We start from the raw sequence: 22,135 nt of genomic DNA, 5'->3' as shown, positions 1-22,135 counted from the left end.
CGGGGATGCAGTGCATCCCCACGCAAGCCCATTTTGGAGTTTGAAAGGTCAAGCCCTCCAAACGACCGATCGGCACCAGTCCCCACGGGCTGTTTTGAAAGGGACGAGTTACTGGTACATGGAACCATTTCTCTGTGCACGTTGCAGCCCGTTTTGCCCGGCCTCTGTTGAGATTTGTGTGACACAGGCCCCCGGGGCTCTGCCCACAGCCCCTTGGGTCCCCACCCCTGGCAGGGCTGGGCCGCCCCTGGGAAGGCAGCCTTTAGACTCGTCACCGAGGGGCGCGGGGAGCCTTATAGAGTCCATACTCCCCATATGGTCTCAAGGGGGCTGCTTCCCAATGGGGGGGTGACTCAGGGCCACCTGCACCGTTTGCAAAATGAACACGCGGACCCTTTGGTGCACCGTTGCTCAGAAGTTCATCAAGCCAAGCGTGGGCCCCTCTGAGCAACTACCCCCGGAGCGCACCCTGGAGGGTCTCACCAGCCACCCTCGGCGGGACCTAGTTCCTCACCTTGTCTGACTTCCTCCACCGCCCGCCCACCGTCCCTACCCTTCAGCTCAGGTCCCCCGGGAACTTTCCCAGCAATGCGCTTTCAATAAATCCCCCTCCCAGAGTCTGTCCCAGAGGGATCCGACCCAGACCCAGAGCAGGACGCCCTGGCTGGATATTCCAGAAGCAGAGCTGAGCGGACACGTCAGCCCAGAATCCCCTCCCCCACCCATCCCCAGGGTTCAAGGGCTTCAGCGCCTGCTATTTAAGATCATGGGAGTGGGAGTGGTTAAAACTATGAATCCTGAGCAGGTAAGTTCGTTTCTGTTTTGTAAGGAGCGATTTATTTCGAGAATATGTGCCATAACGTGCATGCCTCCCAGAGTCAAATCTGGAAGAATGTGTCGTAACACAGCCACGACCTCTGTCTTAGGAAGGGGCTTCGCACACCTCTTCCGGGGGGCGCTCCGCGGGGCCCCCAGGTCTAGTGGGGCTGCCAGGTGTGCCGCGTTCCCAGGATGATAAAACGGGGACCCGGTGCCGTTGAGGGGCCCCCACAAAGTCACCCAGCCAGGCGGGTCACGCGTGGCCTCGGGAGCCGGGGGTCCTGACTCTAAGTATCTCTGGGGTCATGCTCTGTCGAGCCGGGCATGGCCTCTGGGGGTCGATTCATGTTTTGTCCAACTGTTCCCAAGGCTCAGCAGAAAGTGGAAGAATGTTCTCGCGCAGTGGCTGGAAGAGAAGCAGAGAAGGGATGAGAGCCGCCGCCGCCAGGGGCAGGGCAGAGGTCACGGTCTGTGTCACCCCCCCACACACAGCCCCACAGCCCCCAGAAGGACGCCAGTTTCCCTAAGACTGAATTCTGAACTTACTGGCACTCTCTCTGAGTAGAAGCTCGTTTAGTTCAACACATCCCTCTCCATCATTCCCATTTTACAGATGAGGAAACTGAGGCAGGGCAAGTTGAAGGGATTTGCCTCAGGGCACTTGTGGTGGATCGAGGACTGGAGCCCAGTTCTGTCCGGCTGCTGCTCCCGGGCACCGCCGCAAAGTGCCCCTCATGTCCTCCTCTACCCCGTCGCCCTCCCTCCCACCTCTGTGCATCCCCACGGGAGGCACTGCCCGAGGTGGGTCAGATACACTCCAGGGACCATTCCTGTCACCAGCAGCCAATAGGCCTGTTGGCACCGATCCGCCAAGGGCCCAAGATCTTGCTGGAGGACTCGCGCCAGAATATTCTGGAATCTGAAACCTGATGTTTGCCTTTCAGGGACATTCTGGGGGAAACCGGCTGCTTCCAAGGGCTTTTGTTCACCGCGTGCAGACGGGTGGGGCTTTCTCGGGGTNGGCCCCGGCTCAAGGCCTGGTGCAGCGCCGACAGCCCCGAATGGCCACCGAGGGACCGAGCGCCCAGCACGTGCCTGTCTCGGAGCTGTGGCACCTGGCCGTGCTGTGTGACTGAGGGAAGCACAGAGGGACGGGCTTCAGGGGGCAGCGGGGGACTGTCTGCTGTTCATGGAGGCGATGACACCAGGCACGGAAAGGAAGGCTGTCACCTAGTCTCGTCTTTGGATTTAGGGCCAGGTGGTATGGAAAGTTCCGGCTACACAGCCACTTCTCCTATACATCTACTATGACACCGTAAGGGGATTTCTAGCCCCAGGTNCCCCCCCACCCGTCTGGTCTGGCTCCGCCTCCATTTCCGGCCCCACCTCCCCCGCCCTCCCTCTTGTTCACTCTACACCCCAGGCCGCCATGGCCAGGCTCCTTCCAACCTCAGAATTCTCACACTGGCTGTGCCTCTGCCCACTAGGTCTCCTTCTCTAGGCTGAGCTTAAATGTCCCCTCCCCAAGAAGCCTTCCTTGATATCCTAGTCTCAGGTACCCTTTTCATAGTGTCCTCTGTGTGACCTCAGTCACCCTGATCACTACTATTTCTAAATAACTACTTGGGTTTGTATTTATTTCCTGCTTGACATTAGCTGTCATGTTCACAAATGTAGCCCCAACCTCCAGGAGTAATGCTTGATAAATACGTGCTGTAAATTCTTAACAAAGAGGTGACGCATGGATGGAAGGATGGGTGGATGGATGGATGGATGGGTGGATGGATGGATGGGTGGGTGGATGGAAGGAAGGATGGATGGATGGATAAAGGAAGGAAGGATGAATGGATGGATGGAAGGAAGGAAAGATGGAAAGGTGGACAGAAGAATATTGGATAGATCGATGCATGGATGGAAGGAAGGAAGGAAGGAAGGAAGGAAGAGTGGATAGATGGATGGATGCATGCATGCATAGAAGGATGGATGAAATAATGGATAGATGGAAGACTGGAAGACTGGATGGGCTGATCAGTGAAGGATCAGATACAAGAATACTGTCAGCCATATTTCCAATCCCCTGAATGAAAGGAGGAAGGACTGAAACATACCCAGGCCCAAGTTGTAACATTTAACACAAAGCCACTTTTCTTCTATGAGCCCCTCGTTGGCTCCCACCTCCTCTGCTCCCCAGCGGACAACAGGGCTTCTGTGTTATTTCCCAATCCTAGTTCTCCATTTGTCCCCAGTGAGACATCCCTAAACCACTGCCCAGTCCCCGGCTGCAGCCTAGAAGGCCCTTGCCCGTGTCCCGTGTCCCCCGGAGGGCGGCTCAGGACGGAGGAGAGATTTTCACACCAGAAGCATCTTAGCATCCCACCACCTCACACCCAGGGGCAGGTGGCGGCACACAAGCCGCTGAGAATACGGGCATTTCCCTCCACAGCAGCCCCAGGCTGTAGCTCTCCGGGCAGTGGGGTTCTACTTTTCTTCCCCCAAGAAACCCTCCCTGCCCCCGTCTAGTGCCCTCGGACGAGGAAGAGCGCTTTCTTCTCCCACCTGGGTATTCCTTGTATAATCTGTGTCGTAGGAATCGCCCATCTGGAAAACAAGCAAGAGGGTGAAACTCCTTCCAGTGAGCTCCTGAGGCCAAAACTACTTCCCTAGGAACACAAAGGAATTATTCGTGTCTCCGCTTTTGTTCCCTCCCAGGTGTGCAAGGAGTTTCCAGACGCCGCGTCCGGAAGCAGACGTGCGAGTCTAACTCTCCGCTCCTCCCTCGCGTATTAGTGAGAACTGCAGAAATGTGAAGCAACGCCCGTCTTCTATTGGTATGTGTGCTGGAAAGTGCAGTGACTTTTTTTATTTACTTTTTAAATTTATTGTTTACATTTGAGAGAGAGAGACAGAGCATGAGCGGGGGAAGGGGCAGAGAGAGAGGGAGACACAGAATCCGAAACAGGCTCCAGGCTCCGAGCTGTCAGCACAGAGCCTGACGCGGGGCTCGAACTCACAAACAGTGAGATCATGACCTGAGCCGAAGTCGGTCACTCAACCGGCTGAGCCACCCAAGGCCCCAACTAGTGACTTTTAAAGGAAATGTTATGTTTAATGCGTAACGAGTTTATCAGCGTCGTTTTTAAGTGAATTAACACACAACTCTTTCGAATGCCTCGGCATTAGTTTCTAATGTGGCATCATCTGTGGTGACAAGGGAGAGCTCTATGGGGTCCCCAGTGTTTTTTGAGTGTAAGGCGGGTCCCGAGGCCAAAAAGTTTGGGAACCACTGTGTTAACAGGTCTACCGGAAGCAGAAGGCCAACATACTATTCAGCAAGGGCCATTACAAGATAGGCAGTTCACACGGGGATACATGGTGTTTTGAGTCTGGTCAAAGGAGACCTGAATGTCCGTAGCACCCGTGACAAAGTAACTTGAGTAGCTATCTTCATTCCACTGCTTCGCTAATCCTCTCTGAGCCTCAGTTTCCTCACCTGGAAATGGGCATGAAATTGGCACCTCTTAAAATTATTGTGAGGGTTAAAACAAATGATTTCCTTTAAACCATAGATAGGCAAATAATAGGAGGAACCACACAAAACTGGCATTTTGGTACGTAAGCAGTGGCTGAGGGGCTCCTGGGGGACTCAGTCAGTTGAGCATTAGATTCTTGATTTTGGTTCAGGTCACAATCCCAGGGTGGTGGGATTGAGCCCTGCCTCACTTGGGATTCTCTCTCCCTCTCTCTCTGGTCTTCCCCCCTCCTCTAAAATAAAATACTTTTTTAAATTATTTTTTTAATGTTTATATTTGGGAGAGAGAAAGATAGAGCATGAGAAGGGGAGGGGCCGAGAGAGAGGGAGACACAGAATCCGAAGCAGGTTCCAGGCTCTGAGCCGTCAGCACAGAGCCCGATGTGGGGCTCGAACTCATGAACCGTGAGATCATGACCTGAGTTGAAGACAGACACTCAACTGGCCCAGCCACCCAGGCGCCCCTAAAATAAAATAATTTTTAAAAGTGGTTGACTCGGGAACATCAGACGTCTCGAATCACTAAGGATTCCCACTGGTGATGGCCACTGACCCGCCGCCCCCCTCCGTCCTGCCACTGCGAGGAAACATTTGTGCCCCAGAGTCTGGCCCGGTCACACAGAAGTTTCTCTGGGCAACGCCGCCGTGGGTGAGCTCCCTCCTCCTCGGGGCATCAGCATCCTCCGCAGAGCACATTTATGCGCTGGGAACTAGCATGCTGGTATAGGCCAATTATGGCTCCATTTTAAAGATCGCACCTTCATGGTCTCACGGTTCGTGGGTTCGAGCCCCACGTCGGGCTCTGCGCTGGCAGCTCAGAGCCTGTTTCGGATTCTGTGTCTCCCTCTCTCTCTGACCCTCCCCTGCTCATGCTCTGTCTCTGTCTCAAAAACAAATACACATTAAAAAAAAAAATTAAAGATGGCACTTAGGCAATTGCTCCACCTTCTGTTTCCTTCTGTTTTGTGGCCATCCTAAAAAGCACCAGGGTGTTTAGGGTCGGTACGACATTTCTTACACAGGCCGAGAGCCCTGCGGAGCCGATCCTCACCCTCAGGCTGAGAGCTTATCAGCCACCAGGACAAAAACTGTTTTCGAAGCAAGTGGCCAGGGTTTTTCCAGGGCGGCAGCTGTGAAGCATTCCTGTGCCTTCCTTCTCCTAGGGCACAAGTGCCGGGAAGGCGAGGGAGGTATGTCTGGAGCCGGACACCCTCCGCACACCTTCCTGTCCTTTTGACAAACTGGATTCCCCAGGCTCAAGGCTGCACGATCCTCTCTCCTTCTTACGCTGCCTGGCAAGGTCGCTGTGCCGGAGGCAAGCCTGGGGGACAGAGGGCGCTCGGCCTCTGAGTGACCTCCAGCCCGTCCCAGAGAAAGGCGCCGACTCCCCAGGCCCTGCTCTCCAAAGAGTCACGTTTACTGCCTGTGCCGAAGTCCAAGTTCCTCTGAAGAAAGACATGAACCCCTTGGATGTCGGGGTCCAGGCTGATGGACGTAAAACCCAACAGCCAGTGGCTCGCCCTAGAAGCCGGCTCTCGGAGGAGACTGGCCTCGTAGGTGTGGGCAGGGGACGGGCAGCTTACCCTCAGACNGACGGCTGGAATGGGAAGAGAGAGTGCGAGCAATTCTGACCAAGATGGGTCATTGCGATGGAGGGTCCAAGGCACTATTTCCCTGAAGTCTAGAATTATTTCAAATATGTAGCTTAAAAAAAGATAAAACTTAAATAAAAGGCTGCTTTCCGGCCCCCACTCCTCCTGAGGCTCTTGCTCGAAGGGACATTGGTGGAGATCAAGCCATTCCCAAGCTCCCGTGTAATTACCAACAATTATTGCTAACCCGCAGCCCCCGGCAAGGCTCAGAAGAATCTCATTTACATTTCTGTCTGGAAGGCTCCGATCACGATCATCGCTGGGGGAAGGGAGAACACCCCCATAGGTGCATGCAACCCACACAGGCTCTGCAGCCCAAGGGCAGGCTCAGAACTCCCCCTCTGCTCCTTGTTAGCTGTGGACCGTGTAGACAAGTTCCTGACCTCAAGTTTTCCCTCCTCCCTGAGACAGACGACAGAGCACGGGGTAGCGGAAGCATTATCAGCCCATTTTACAGATATGGAAAATGAAGCCCAAACAGGCTAGGCCGTCTGCCTGGAGAATGCTCTCGTAGCCCCAAGCAGCAGGTGGAACGAAGGAGAAACCGCAAAGCTGCCTACTCGGTTTCAATCCTTTTAGGGAAAAAATTTTCAAAGCTCAGCAATCCAGGAACCAGGCCTCTCGGGAAAGTTCTAACATCTCCTAATCGCGGTATTTGCGGGGAGGAGGAAGCTAAGTGCAGAGCACGCAGCGCGTCCCTCTTGAAGCACTTCAGGGAAACACCTTCTCGAATCTGGCAGAGAAATGCTTTAGCGGACCGTGCGCCCTGCCGTGTTGCTCTGCCTCACTGCTGACCCAGGGGGCTCTCTCCGGCTCTCGGGGCTCCGAGATGCAGGGGCGGAGGCCGGGCCCACCGAGCCTGTGCTCTCGGAGTCCCAGGGAGCTCATCCGGGATAAGTCGGCCCACACCTGCCCGAAATTCCCGATTCTTTTGCCACACGTGTCTTCCAAGTCCTGTGGACCTTATGCCTCGCACGAGGCCCGGGGGTCCCTGCCCTGCGGTCCTGGCTCTTCCCTGATCGGTTTGCTCTTTCCCAGTCGCCTCCAGGGATAAAAATGACTGAAGTCACGCTGAATGGGCCTAGCAGGGACCACGGAAAGTCAAGGATTCTCAGACAATTTTAAAAGTAGGTATATAGACGGATATAAAATATCGGACGGTTACTGAGCACCTATTATTGCTTGGCTCTGCTCTGCAGGCTTTGCAGGTAGGACCTAAAGGAATTCCCGTGACGGCACACGGTGGCCCCATTGTACAGATGAGAACATTGAGGTTCAGAGATTGGAAGCACCTGGTGCCAGCTAGGCGGTGGCAGGGCTCAGAGGCCTGTGTCACAAGCAGGGTGAGAGAGGGTGGAGGACTCAGAGGCAGGGAAGTTGGACGGGAGGAGCTCTTCGCCAGGCTTGGGGGGGCGCTGGCGGTTTTCTCTGGGGCACGCCTCCCGCGAGGGTGCTACAGGGAGGAGGGGCCAGGAGCAGGGCCGGCGTCGGGGCCACACTCACCTGCCTGTCGGCGCTGCCTGACGCACTGCCCGCGGTTGGGGATGCCGGCGGCCACATCACCCGGGTTCAGGATGTGGCAGTTGTAGCCGGAGGGGCACAGAAGGGGCTCGGCCCCATCCTCCGTGGTGCTGCAGGCCTCAGCTGGGGGGGGGGGGGCACAGGTGGCGTGCTGGGTGCAGGCAGCGACTGTCTGCCCCCGACCCCAGGCTACGCCCTGCGTCTCGCTCAGAGGCACGTGTGTGCACACGCACATATGCACACGCGCACACACGCACCCCAACAGACAGTCCAAAGTCACGTGGTGTGCATCGTGACACACATACGCACACGTTCACCTACACGCTCACACGTCACACAAAAAGCCCTGACGCACGTGCACACACACACACATGCACACGTGTGCACACGCACAAATCCAGTGCCTGGACACACGGATCCTGACACACGCATGCGTATGCTCACACCTACAGCCACATCTGCACACACGCGTCCATACACAAATCCAGATCCACACGCGTTTCCACCACCCGTGGCTCTTAACACACACACTCACACCTACGGTCACACGCACCTGCAGGCACACAGATGCACGGACATCCAGACACAGCGTGAGGGCAGCCACGCAGGTGGCGCACCGCCTCCCGGACGCAGTCGCACACATGCATGCGTGCAGAGTCACACGTGCAGCCGTGCACACACACACGCGCACACACACGCCCACCCTCCGGTTCTCTGGACCCTGGGCCCGCCTGCCTGCTCCCCACCCGCCCGGAGAAGTCTTCATCACCAGGGAGCAGTGGACCCCTTATTATGATTTTAGGGATCGGAAAGCCACCTCCAACCCCCTCTCAAGTCTCCACCCAGAGAGAGGGCCACCATTCCTAGGGAAAATCAAGCCCTATACTGTCCTGTGGATTCGGAGCCCCTGGTCTAGCCCCAGCCACCACCCTTCCATGTCGGGTGCAGAGGGCTGGGTATCTGGGGTCCTGGAGGGCGGGGTGCGGAGGGCTGGGTATCTGGGGTCCTGGAGGGCGGGGTGCGGAGGGCTGGGTATCTGGGGTCCTGGAGGGCGGGCAGCCTGCTGCAGCAGAGACAGCTGGGAAGGGGGATCCCGACTCTGACGCTGGGCCGGGCTTCACCCTGTAGGCACCTTGCAACACCTCCTCGGGGCCATCCAGGAGCCAGCCGTTGCCACCAAGCCATCGAGGTTTGGGCTGCACCAGCCAGTCTAAAACTAACAAAGTGATACACGGTTAAACGGAGCCCCCTGCCCCAGGCAGCTGAGGAGCGCCCCAGCCTCTGGGGATGGGGGAGCCCACGCCTCGTGATGAACCACAGAGGCTCCCGGCCGCACATTCGCCCCGTCCTTTCGGGAACAGCACTTTGAGGTTCGAGGAGGCCCTGGGGTCAAGCTGGAAACTACATTTCCCAGCCTTCCTTGCGGCCACATGACTGAGTTCTGGCCAACAGGACGTAGGCAGAGGCGATGACACCACTTTCCGTTCTTGCCCAGGCGTCCGGGCCTGTTTGCGCCCCTCCCTCCTCCCGCAGCCTGGGAGCCGCTTTGACCATGAAGAGCAAAAGATGGAAGGAGCCTGGGTCCCTGGGTGGCTGGACTGGAGCCACCTACCTGCCGCGGACCACCCACGTCCTCTGGCCTATTAACCAAGGGAGCCCGAGTAAACAGGTTGGGCTCCTGGGTTCATGGGTCTTTTTGTCTCAGCAGCATAGCCGGCTCTGTGACCAATACATTTTTAATACAAAGGGCAGCCCACGCTGTGGGCTGTAAAGTGTTCGAAATCCCAAAGCAGGGGCGGAGAGCCCACAGGCCTCCGGGGAGCAGCTGGGTAACAGAGGTAAGAAAAGCCAGCCAGGCAGGACCATGGCGGACTGGAGACAGTCCCTGCCGCGGTGGGTCAGCTGCTGGTCGTTATGACCCACAAACAGCTGGACCGCTCTGCCAGTGAAAGCTGCCCATTCACTGATTCCCTGATTCTTTCCATTTTCAGTGAGTGCTTTTCGGGTGCCTATGGACCGGTTTAGATGGCGGGCGTATGGCAGTGAATGAAGCAGACCAAACGCTGCCTTATGCGGCTGACCTTCGAGGGGGCACCGTCAACGAGTGGATAAAACACAATGTTCCAGACTGTGCTGTAAAGAAAACTTAAGCAGGGAGAGGAGGGTAAGGAATGGCTGGAGGGGTCTCGCCATTTACAGCGGGAAATCGTCCCTGAAAACGTGATCACCTCTGGACAAAGATCGGAAGGAGCTGTGTGGGGGTCCGGCGGAAGGACATTCCAGGCAGTGAGCGATTCCCACCTCTGGGCCCAGATGCGGGAGCAGGGGGCCCCCCATCCCTGCACTCGGGGCCTAAGGCAGCGGGCACTCCTCCGCAGTCGGAAGACTGGATTGGAACCCCAGCTTTGCCTGCTGTGTGGTCTTGGGCAAGCAACTCAGCTTCTCTGCGCTGCAGTGTCTTCCGCTGTGAAATAGGGCTGGTGACAGTCTCTACCTCATAGGGCTATGTGAGCATTAAATGAGATGATGTATGGAAAGGTGATCAGGAAGGTCACGAACGGTTGTACCGTTTGTGCACTGCTCAAAAGCACCTGGCGGAGGTGGCAAGCGAGGCTAGAAAACCTACACACTGCCACAGTCCAAAGGAAGGGGCATCTTCTTTGACTTACCCACCCAGAGGGAAGTATCTTCCTGTGCTGCGTCCACCAGGAGGGGGTGCCATATTGTCTGCTTTTTAAATTCGGGGCCGTGTAGGAGCTCTCCTGCCCTGAGCCCCTGGACGTAGGCGGTGCTCAAACACAGGGTAGATTGTAATCATGAGCGTAATTAAGGGTGCTGAGTCCCTTGTCATCGCGGTGACCTCACCCCAGAGAAAACAAAGTGTGGTCCTTCTTGCTTTGGCCTTGGGAGAAGGGGCTGGGCTGCCTGCTCAGTGGCCTTCAGCAATTGGGGCCCATGGGACCCCGACGCCTCTCCCTGGGGGGGCGGGGGGGGCAGTCCACGCAGGCTGTTGTCACGGAAGGTCTCAGCCCCACGCAGAACTGAGAGGGAGGAGACCTTACTGCCCCCTCCTCCCCACGGAAGGGCACCTCTTCTCCGCCCTGGGGGCACACAGCTGCCTACCCCTCCTCAGTATCCCCACAGGCTCCGCCCCCCCCCAAACCTGTCCAGAAAGGATCTAAAACTCCTTCCCTTCAAAGAGGAATGAGTTCCCAGGGCTCTTTCTGCCAAAGAAGGTGTCATTAAGGTTTAGCAAACACCTTAGGGATGATCTGCTCCCGGCCACCCCGGCCACCGTCCAGGGCCCTCCCTGAGCTTCGCTGCGGTCCTGTGTTACAGCTGGGGGGGCGGGGGTGTGCNCCAGAATCCGGAGTGTGCCTTCCCCCTGCGTGTCTGGGGCACACACACGCCATCCGGACTGCCTGCCGAGGCCCCAGGTGTCCGTCTCCAGTTCCCCGGGGCCGGGATCAGGGGGTGAAGGTGAGTGCGTCTGGGGGGGTCCGGGCGAAGCTTGGCCCGCTGCCTTCTGGGGGCACCTGGTNATGTGCGCGCGCGTGTGTGCGTGTGCGGGCGGGCGGGCGTGCTGCGTGTGCACACACGTGCACACACCTAGATGTGTCTCTCTCTCCCCGTGGGTTTAAGCAGAGCCCCGAGAACGGACAGACCGCACCGGGAACGGATAAACCCACGCAACCGGGGTAAATCTCACGAACAGAATACTCCGTGCGAGAGAGGAAAAGGCCGGCTCCGAAGAGGACTCCGTGTGAGTCCACACACAGGCAGCGTGACGTCTGGTGTGAGGAGTCCCGCTGAGCCGTCACCTCGTGGGTGGGGAGCAGGAGGGGCCCTGGGGGGGGGCTTCTCTCTGGGGGCCCCTCCCAGCTCTGCTTCCTGATCTGGGTGCTGGTTACACGTGTGTTCAGTTTGTGACGCTGGACACGCGATGTTCCCACTTTTCCCTATTATGTTTCAATAGGAAGTTAAAGAGAAGATACAGTACCTAACAGACAGGAAATATGGGCACATGACCAATCAAATGAGCATTTTAGAGGTGAGGTGGGGAGGCTTTGTCACAGCAGGCGACCCACACTGGGTCCCATGGACACCAGCCCCCCTCCATGCTGGGAACAGGATCTGAAAGTGGGCTGTGTGGAGAGGTGTTACACACACACACACACACACACACAGAATATAGGTTCACTGGGGAAAAAATCACCCTGGCTTGCCCCACCTCCTGGCCCCTTCTGAAACTGCTCCCGCCATCTAAATTCCTATTTGCCTCCAGCCTCTGTTTCCCTACAAATGTATCCATATTTCAAAATCCCTCCCTCTTGCACAAGCAAATAGTACTTGTCTGCACACTGAAATCTTGTGTGGCCATTAAATGTGCCTTTAACCTCCTGATGCGAGATTGCCGAGATATGGTGGTTGGTGAAGAATATTAAGGTGCAGGACAGGGGCGCTTGGGGGGCTCAGTCGGTTGAGCCTCCGACTTCGGCTCAGGTCGTGATCTCACGAATCGTGGGTTCGAGCCCCACATCGGGCTCTGCGCTGACAGCTCAGACCCTGGAGCCTGCTTCGGATGCTGTGTCTCCCTCGTTCCCTGCCCCTCCCCTACCTCTCAAAAATAAATAAACATTAAAAAATTAAAGTAGAGAACAGTTTGTATGCGACACACCTACGTTTTAAAATACACATATGCACACTCATGTCTGCCCAGAACATTTTTGGAAGGACCCGGAAGACCCAAGAAACCGTTACCCAAGATTGCTTTTAGAGGGAAGAATTCAGCTCTGAAGCAGCCAGCGGGAATTTCTCTTCATTGTGTATTCATTTACCCTGCTTCAATATTATTTTTGCCAGTCACACAGTACTTTTTCAATTTAAAGAAGACCATCGAAAATGTTAAAAACAAGAGAAGTACTTATGAAGCATTTTCAATGAGAGGGAAAACACTTCATATGTTAGGGAAAATAAAGAGCAAGGGAAAAAATGGTATAAGCCTTCTGACCTCATCGGAGTTAAGAAAAAAAAAGGTCAGGAAGGTCAAAAATGGGTCCACATCCTTGCCCCTCAACCTGCCCATGTTATTGCGGAGGCTGCAAAGTCCATGCGCTGCTCCCAGTGCCCTGTAGGGGGCGTCAGGTCACCGAGGCTAGGCCCGGACAGCAGGTGCATCTTGGAAATTGTAATTCCTTTTTTTTTTTATTTTTTTAATGTTTTTTATTTATTTCTAGGAGAGAGAGAGAGAGAGAGAGAGAGCGTGAGCAGGAGAGGGTCAGAGAGAGAGGGAGTCACAGACTCCGAAACAGGCTCCAGGCTCTGAGCTGGCAGTCATCACAGAGCCCGACGCGGGGCTCGAACCCACGAACCGCGAGATCATGACCTAAGCGAAAGTTGGACGCTTAACCGACTAAGCCACCCAGGCGCCCCTGTAATTCCTTTGTTAATTTAAGCTGTTTTATTTATTTCTGAGAGAAAGAGAGAGAGAGAGAGACAGCGTGAGCAGGGGAGGGTCAGAGAGAGGGGGAGACACAGAATCAGAAGACAGGCTCCAGGCTCTGAGCTGTCAGCACAGAGCCCGATGTGGGGCTCGAACCCATGAACTGAGAGATCATGACCCGAGCCGAAGTCGGACGCTTAACCGACTGAGCCCCCCAGGCGCCCCTTGGAATTGCAATTCCAAGGACCGGCGGTGTTCACGCTAAGTCCCAGGGCACCTGCGGGGCTCAGAGGGAGGGCGAGAGGGAGAAGAAGGCAGTGACCAAGCGAGGCAGGCAGCCTGGGGAGGACGGGGCTCCTGGCGCCTCCCCGCTTCCCCCAGAGAAGCCCTCTTATCTCCTGTACATACGTCCGCCATTCAATTTGTGAACGTAACAAGGAGCACAAAGCCAACGCCTGGTGTGTAAGGACACAAAGGCTCAGGGGACGGGTGGCCCGCCCCCAAAGCCTAGGGGAGCCCGGAGCGCGGATTTGCAAACGGGCTCAGCCTTTTCACCAGCCCCCCTCAGGCCAGTCCCCGTAAATCCCGTATCGCCACCAATAACTTTCAAGCTGCGAGCAGGGGACACGACCCCACGCCATTAGCTCTTCGTTCACTTTCCTCGGAATGAACAAAATTGGGCCCGTGTTGGGGCCCGGCCACTGTGATCCTAATGGACGGTGGCAGCCGGCGCGGCCTCCTTGGGAGGGCGGTGAGGGAGGTCAGGAGGCCGCGGGGAGGGGGTCCCGCCCGGCCTGTTCCGACTCAAGGCCTCATTTACGGGACTGAGCGGAGCCTGCGGGTCAGAAGTGAAACCCTGTCTCCTGCGCCCCACCCCACCCCCCCCGCACCGCCCAGTCCAGTAAGTTCCTAACGGCTGCCCCGCGAGGGTGTGCAGAGAGACCAATTTTAGATGCGCCCCTGCTGACACTCAGACGTGGTCTCCCCGAATTTGGAGAGGACAAGAGATAAGCGCCTTAGAAGTCAAATCTCACGAGTTATTTGCGGTGCGGCCGGAACAACAGATGGTCGTGGGTGATAAAGAACTGATTTCACCGACGGGCCCAGATGAAGGGATTCAATGTTCTGGGAACTATTTCATGTCGTGCAAGGTGATGCTCAAAGAGGGTCCTGACAAAGGTTGAGTTTTAGGGGTTCTGGGAGAGAAGTGACTTTTATGAGACAGATAAATACATCCCCCCATCCAGTGGGGCCCTGGCCCGTTCAGGACAAAGGGGTAAAGGTCAGCCAGAGCTGGCTGGTGCCCGCCCCCAGCCCCTCCACCTCCCAGACGCACCCCTCCCTTGCTCTTTCCTGTTCGGCCCTTTGGCTTCTCTGAGATCCCTAGAGCAGTCCTACCCCTGGGCCTTTGCACAGGCTGTGTCTCCCAACTGAGACGCCAGCCTGCTCTGCGCTCACCTCCCCCAGGTCTCCACTAACAGGCGCCCTCCGCCTGCGCTGCCCCGGAAGGGGGGGCCGTCCCTGCTTTACCTAGCTCTCACCCCGCCCCCCCCATATGGGAACACCGTGCAGTCACCCACTCGTCCTCAGTTTATTGTTTTCCGCGTCCTGCGACGAACTCTCCTTCGGCGCCAGGATTTGCTCCCACCCGTGTCTCCGGCACCGACGGCACACCTGCCGCAGAGCAGGCGCTCGGGACATCTTTTGTGGCGGTTGAAGGAAAGCCGTAAGGGTGACGCTGCTGAAGACGAGGCCCAAAGCTTGCTGGCGGGTCACCGCTCTCCGGGCGTCTAAGTGCTTATGTGTGGGACGGAGCCGTCTGCGTGCACGTTACCCCAGGTGTTTGAGCCGCGGCCCAGGGAGCCGTCCCTCGTCCCTCGTATCTGATTGACAGGCACCTCTTGCGAGGCATCAGCTCCTGCTGCGGTCGCATGAGGCCAGCGTGGACCCACACCAAAGGGCCCTGAGGCCCGGAGAACGCAGGTGAGCCCGAGGCCCCAGGACTGGCTCCAAACTAATTCCTGAAGGTTTGCTCTGACGCCTCCCTCCTCCTCCCTCGACGGCTTCCGCACACCGGTCCCTCCGCTCAGAACGTTCCCCACGTGACGCCTGGGCTTCCTCTGGGGCAAGAACGTAGGACCGTGCCTGGTTTCCGAGTGTAGCAAGATGCGTGGGGCGAAGGCCCGTGACCTCGTGAACGGTCCAGGCTGAGTTCGGCAGGGATCGAACGCACTAGCCGAGTCTGGGCTTGAATTCTGTAGCTCTGTGATCGTACAGGAAAACCACCGGCTGATGTCGGCCTCTGTTTTCCTCATCTGCAAAATGGGCACAGGAGGCGCTTGTGGTGGGAGCGCACAGGGTCGTACCCGTCTCCCAGGCACATCCCAGCCTGTGGGAATGATGCCTACGGCTCGGCGGCCTCAGAAGCCTCTCGGCCCCCAGCCAGGGACCTGCCAGCTCACGACAGCTTTGCTCTTCCGGCTCTCCAGGTCTCCCTTTCCTCCGGCCGGCTTCCTGCCCTCGGGCCCTCACAGGAGGGTTTAGGGGTGCTGAGGAGACCTGAGAGCCTGTCCCTGCCCCGGGGAGTCTGGATCTAGCCGGGGACTGAAGACACACCCCCGGGGGACACTCAGACAACGACGTGGGGTTCCGTGGAAACAGCCACACCCAGCCCGCAGGATGCCCGGAGTGCTCACCCCAACCCCACACTGTTGCTGGCCCCATTGCACAGGTGAGGGAACTGAGGCACGGAGTCGCCACGCCAGGAGGCGCCAGGCTCAGAACTGGGCAGTCCGATGATCTAGAGGAACAGGCGGCGTTTACGGAGCTCCTACTGTGTGCCAACACTGTGCGGGGACCTCACTTCCTAAATCTCATGGAAACCGCAGCGTATCGCTCCAGGGCCCCTGCCGGGTGTCAGCCCACTTTACTGAGGAGGAAATGGAGGCACAGAAGCATCACAGGCACTTGCCCGAGGTCACGCAGCTGGGGAGCGGCATTCGAACTCGGGCCTGAGTCCGGAGCGGCTTCCCAACCTTGCCCGTGAGGCTCCTCCCGCTTGGTCAGCTGCCCCCCCGGCCCCACCCCTGCGTGCCTGTGCTCCAGCCCCAGCTCAGGACACAGAGAACCCCCTCCCCCAGGTATATACCTTCTGGAAAGAACTCTCCTGGGCTCCACTCTCTGCAACCCTAGTGAGCTGAGCCCTCCAGCGCCACTCGGCCAAACATAAAACCATGGCAGGTCAAATCCCTCGGACAAATGAGGCGGCTCGCCCCAGACTGGCAACACCCGTCACGAAAACCCCAGGGACACCCCCCCCCAGGTGATTTCTAGCTTTTATTTTCACGCCTGCTGAGGGACTGCATTGCAAGTTCATTTCCAAACAGCTGCGGAACACACAGCCCCGACAAGAACGCTCCCCGTTCTGGACGCCGTACTCGGCTAAAAATGACTCCCCTAAGGTTTCCCACTAGGTGACTGTGTTTTTTCACTCCTCTGGGAGATAGTTCCGGAGGCCTCTGTGGGTCTCTGTGCCATCCTGCTGCCCGTATCCTCAGGAAGCAGGGCAAGGAAATACCGATTCTGGACCCTTCCAGCGGAAAGCTCAGTTCTTCAAGCTCAAGTCTGGATTCTACTGAAGCAAACAGCCTCGGGCCCAACCAGCGGAGGCTGGAGAAAGAAATAATTGCACATCTGTACCGCCGGACACAACAGAGGCCTTTGAAAAGACGACACAGGGGCGCCTGGGCGGCTCAGTCGGTTAAGTGTCCAACCCTTGATATCGGCTCAAGTCACGGTCTCACGGTTTGTGAGTTCGAGCCCCGCGTCGGGCTCTGCGCTGACAGTGCAGAGCCTGCTTGGGATTCTCTCTCTTTCCCTCTCTGTCCCTCCCCTGCTCACGCCTTGTCTCCCTCAAAATAAAGAAATAAACTTTTTAAAAAGGGGGACGCAGAGCTACCATATCATATTCACCACATACTGTTCCGTGACAAACGCAAGGTAGAAAAGGGTACAAATAAGCCAGCCACAAATTCGCCAGCGTGTAGGATTCTGTTTGTATGAAATGTTCAGATTAGGCAAACCCATCGGGGCAGGGAGCCGACTGGGGGCTGCCAGGGGCTGGGGGAGGGGAAATGGGGAGCCACTGTTAGCCGATACGAGGCTTCCTTTTGGGGTGATGCAAGTATTTAGGCCCTAGATAGAGGGGGTGGTTGCACAACACTGTGAATGTGCTAAGTGCCCCCAAACCACACCCCTGGAAATGGTTACTTTTACATCATGTGAATTTCACCTCCATAAAACATTTTTTGCACAATATGAACAAATACCATTAAGAGAAAAAACTGTGTGTGAGTATACCTGTTTCACGGGAAAGTCTAGGCACACACGTACCAGAACGCCAACAGACCTGACGTCCCGGAGGAAGAATGAGATCTTTTTTTACGCGGTTATAACTTTTGGTATTGTCTGAATTTCTTGCACAGTAAACATCGCCTTTATAATCAGGAAACAATTTTGAACCATTTCCATTTAAGGAGAAAGAATCCAATCTCCAAAGCCGCCCCAATTTACCCATATCCGTCCCTCTGTGCTCTCCACCCACTTTATTCCGCGTGCAAGAGCTTTACCCTTCTTTGGAATGTTCCAGCGACTTAACGGCCAGACCCATAAAAGTGCGCCCCAGGACTGATTTGCTTGGTGCCGGAAGAAAGCCAATTTTCCTCTAAGCATTGCTTGCTCTGCCTCTGGAATTTGGACGTCAAAAAATCTAAAAATACGTCTGTCCCTGGAACAGAGGCGCAGAGCTCTGTGTGTGTTGATGAATGCCATTTCCTGACGCCCTGGGGCCTCCGCGCCGGGCTCTGGGAGCAGAACTGGGCGCACCGCGAGGGACTTCCTCTGAGAGACACGCAAAACCCCGGATCTCACTCCAGGGATGACCTCACCTCAGTGCACGCTGACAGCAAACTGACCAGCTCCTTTAGCTGGGGTCCACGAGCCCTGCTGCACACCAGGAAGTCTTCTGGAACTTTCTATCCCCTTCTGGAACTTTCTATCCCCTTCTGGAACTTTCTATCCCCTTCCACCCTGTTCTGGAAGGTTTTAATGTAATTTATTCATTCATCTAATGGTACATTCGGAGGCCCCAGGCCGACTACATGCCAGGCAGCCTGGCTCCAAGGAGCACTGAGCTGCACCAGAAGATGTCCGTCCCTGCGTGTGGCTCAGCTCCGGGACAAACACCAAGTGGGACCAAAGGGACAAAGGGACGTCACACAGATAAAGCAAACAAATCACCTTTTTTGGGGGGTCATCTGCAAAATCAGTGAAAAACTAAAGCCACAATTTAAAAAATCATGCAAAATAATAACGGGGCTAAATGCTAGGGGGAGGCCGAGACGAGATGAAAACGTTTAAGGGAACCTGAGAAGGCTGCGAAGCTAAGACCAGCTAACCCCAGCTGGCCTGGCGCTGGCCTGCGGTGCCGGCAACACAGAGGGGACCAGCCCGGGGTCCCAGCCACGGGGGTCTCGTGGAGACCCTAAGATGCGCCTTGGGTTTCCACTGTTCCATTTTCTAAATTATTTTAAATTAATACATATTTTACGTATCACATTTGCCATTTTAACCATTTTTGAAGTGTACGATTCAGTGGCACCAGTTAAATCCACAATATTGTGCAATCAGCGCCTGTATCTATTTCCTAAATTCCTCCATCGCCCAGGCAGAAATTCCATCCTTATTCCCTTCCAGCCAGCGCCCTCCAATCTACCGTCTGTGTCTACAGATTTGCCTGTTCTGGAAACTTCGTGCAGATAGTTCCTGCGGGATGTGGCCCTTTTGAGACTGGCCTCTTGCACTTCAGCAAGTGTGACAACTTCACCCCCATTTTTATGGCTGAATGATATTCTGCCGCACGGATTGGTCACATTGCATTTTGCCTTCTGAGCTTCCGGACCTTTCTGGCATCGGCCATTTGACTGGCGCTGCGCTGGACAGTCAGGCGGGTTTCCTCCACTCCCGGATGATAAACACACGATCGCCCCGGACGCGTCTTCCCTTGATCATTGCTACCTGGGATTGCACCTCAGACGGGGAACCCGGGTCCAGAGAGAAGAAAGTGACTCGCCCAAGGTCGCCCCCAAATCACACCGTCCATTGACTTTTCCTTCCTTCCGTCTACCGCCCGCCCAGCCGGCTCATCGCCCCCCACGCCGTTCCGAAAATGTTTCCGGATGCCCGTGACATGCCGGGCTCTGTGCCGGACACGGGGCTACGGGCAAGCCCACGGTGGGGTCGTTTCAGCTCGGCGTGTCCCCTCCCCTCTCCCGCCCCCAGGCAGGACCCGCAGAGCCGTGGCCGTGAACACCCCAGGGCCCACGAGCAGCCCCCCCTCCTCTGGATGGAGGCACGCTAGAGGTCCCGACGATGGGGTCCTGGGTGCGAGCTCACATCTCCCAAGGGGCGAGGCGTGTCCCCAGGACGCCGCGGGTGCAATGATCACTTCGCCCGTCCCCAGCCGGAGCGGCAGGGGCCAGTCACCCGGGGTCTCGATTTCCTCACCCGGGAAATGTCCGCCAGGGCTGCTGGCTGCAAGCGATAGAAGCTGGTGAGGCTGGTTCCCAGGAGCGGACCGCAGGGGTGCCCCCGGGCTGCTCTGAGAAACCCCACAAGCTGGGTGTGCTGCCCCACGGCTCTGGGGGCCAGAAGGCGGAAATCGAGGTGCTGGGGGGGGGCTGGTTTCTTCTAGAAGCACGACGCTGCCATCCCTTGGCTTGGAGACATTGTCCTCCAGTCTCCGCCTGTCTTCACTTGGCCTCCCCCCTGCGTGTCTGCTTCTGGGTCTCTCCTCTCCTCCCCGGCCACCCTGGGTTCAGGGGGCACCCACCTCACCCCCAAGTGTCCTCATCGTGATGTCCTGGGTGTCGGCTGAGCGTGCCCGCCCCTGCCACCGCCAGGGAGATACCATCGTGTCTGAGAGACTCCTGCCTCTCACGCTTGCTGACTTAGCGAAAATAAATACATACGATTCAGTAGAAGAGTCTGGAGCTCACAGAAATAACAAGGGGGAGGGGAACGAGCTTGGGGACATAGTGGGGAAACTGAGGCACAGGGCAGGCTGGTTCCCGGCTCCTACGGGGTCAGAAGCCCCTCCCCCGCGTGGAGGGGCCCAGGGGGGCAGTATGCATCACGGAGAGGCACCCCTTCCTCCTGCTGAACCCCCTCACCGCCCCCTCTGCTGGGCGGGCACCCCTGGGCAGGGCGGGAACTGCCCAATCACTTACGGCTGCCTGGGTGGGAGCTTAGGGATCAAACAGACTCAGCCACCGTGATGCGCCGAGACCGTGGGGCCGCCCGTGGTGGCTGCAGTGGCCTCACCCAGGAAAGGGTGGGAGGCTCCTGAGACTTAACACGCAGCGAATGCTTGTCCCGACACAGCACCTGCTCAGGGACGCCCCTCCAGCGATCGCCCGGAAAGGAAGCCCCAGACACCAGCTCCACCAAACTGACTGAGCTCCGAAAGGCCACCGGGGTTGCTTACAAACACCGTGCTCCCCTTTCATCCAGCCGGGCGAACATTTGGTGCCATGTGTTTGTCTGGTCTGGTCTTATTTGTATTATTATTATTTTTTAATGTTGTAAATGTTTATTTTTGAGAGAGAGAGACAAGGAGCGAGGGAGGGGCAGAGAGAGGGAGACACAGAAGCTGAAGCAGCTCCAGGCTCTGAGCCATAAGCACAGAGCCCGACGCGGGCCGCGAACCCACGAACCGTGAGATCATGACCTGAGCTGAAGTCAGACGCTCAACTGACTGAGCCCCGTGGTCTGGTTTTATGTTTGCTAGCGCACAGGTGGGGGGAGTGGGGCTCTGAGCCAGGCACGAAGCGGAAGGCTCCCGGGGGGGGGGGCAGCAGAGCAGGGGCTGCCCCTCCCCACGCTGCAGGCTCAGAGAGGGGAGCCCTCTTTCTCATGACCAGCCCCTCCCCCCCACGGCCTCCTTGGCGACAGAGGCCGTGCCTCCCTCTCTGCCGTGTCTCTAAGTCCTCGGGCAGGAAGGGGGACGCAGCGTCCAGGACGAGCCCTGAAGTGAGAAGGNAGGCAGGGGCCGGGCGAGGGGCTGGGCAGCGGCTCCTGGGCAGCGGTGGGTGGTTTCTCACCATGGACCCAGCAGACGTTCGTAAGCAAGAGCAAGAGAACCGTGAGATGCGGCGAAATAATCAGAAAGTGGTCCATGCTAACAAGCCCTACTTCCTTTCTAGTACAGATTGTATGACTAGAAGCTTATGTTTTAANACGAACCGCGAGATCATGACCCAAGCGAAAGTTGGACGCTTAGCCGACTAAGCCACCCAGGCGCCCCTGTGTTTTAACTTTTTAAGTTTACGCATTGTGAGAGAGACAGAGAGAGAGGGGGAGGGGCAGAGAGAGAGGGAGAGCGAGAGTCCCAAGCAGGCTCTGCACTGTCAGGGTGGAGCCCGCTGCGGGGCTCAAACTCACGAACTGTGAGATCATGACCTGAGCCGAAGCCAAGAGTTGGGCGCTTTACCGACTGAGCCCCCCAGGCGCCCCGGTTTCGATTTTAAGAAGGGCTCTCTTTACCTCTCCAGGGCGGGTGCGAGCTGGCTTCAGCACACCAGGGACACCCGGCCTTTCCTCACCCTGACCCGCCCCACGGTCCCCGGGGGTCCGGGGTTGAGACCAAAGACCTGACTCCGTCTGGGGGTAGGTGGGGGCGGCTGGTGCCCCACGGGGAAGTCATGCTTCTGAGCGTGCGGGGGCCGTTTCCCACCCTCCTGGCTTCCCCGTCGGACACTCGTAAGGGCCCTGCACGTCATCTGGCCCTCTGCCTTCATTTGGCAGGTAATGACCAGAGAGGGCCGGTGAGTGGCCAGAGGCTGCACAGCTCAGTTAGAGCTGCCCCGGGCCTGGTGCCCACAAGTCAACAGCCTGTTTTTTCCCAGGTGCTTTGTCTGAGGCCGGTTATCGGCACAAACGTCCCCTGTGTCTGAGTATGGGGGAGGGCGGCTGACGTGTGCTGGTGACGGGACAGCTCCGGGCCAGGGAGGGGCGAGCTCGAAGCACGCATGTTCTAGCAAACGGCGGTGAGGAGCACTTGGATTCTGAAGCCCCCCCCCCCCCCCGGCCCCCGTGCCCCTCGCCCCCAGCCTC

At 57.1% G+C, this 22,135-nt stretch overlaps 1 protein-coding gene and 1 long non-coding RNA gene across 2 annotated transcripts in view; one reads left to right on the top strand and one right to left on the bottom strand.

The window, feature by feature from the left end:
- Positions 1-2,239: 2,239 nt before the first annotated feature.
- The window catches only part of WFDC1 (WAP four-disulfide core domain 1), a 22,349-nt gene continuing 2,453 nt past the window's right edge, over positions 2,240-22,135 (bottom strand). The window contains exons 2-6 of the mRNA XM_077754175.1: positions 14,776-15,279; positions 9,823-10,024; positions 8,654-8,737; positions 7,504-7,644; positions 2,240-3,417 (exon numbers count right to left, since the gene is read on the bottom strand). Coding sequence (XP_077610301.1) covers positions 3,185-3,417; positions 7,504-7,644; positions 8,654-8,737; positions 9,823-10,024; positions 14,776-15,279 — 1,164 coding nt within the window. The 3' untranslated portion in view covers positions 2,240-3,184. The remainder of the gene's footprint in view (positions 3,418-7,503; positions 7,645-8,653; positions 8,738-9,822; positions 10,025-14,775; positions 15,280-22,135) is intronic.
- Positions 20,418-22,135, top strand: part of LOC144223366 (uncharacterized) — a 3,099-nt gene continuing 1,381 nt past the window's right edge. The window contains exon 1 of the long non-coding RNA XR_013332673.1: positions 20,418-20,566. This is a non-coding gene — a long non-coding RNA (uncharacterized LOC144223366). The remainder of the gene's footprint in view (positions 20,567-22,135) is intronic.

The sequence above is a fragment of the Crocuta crocuta genome, unplaced genomic scaffold (assembly GCF_008692635.1).
Source record: "Crocuta crocuta isolate KB4526 unplaced genomic scaffold, BGI_CrCroc_1.0 scaffold61, whole genome shotgun sequence".
Classification (NCBI taxonomy): Eukaryota; Metazoa; Chordata; class Mammalia; order Carnivora; family Hyaenidae; genus Crocuta; species Crocuta crocuta.
This window is presented reverse-complemented; position numbering and strand designations above follow the sequence as displayed.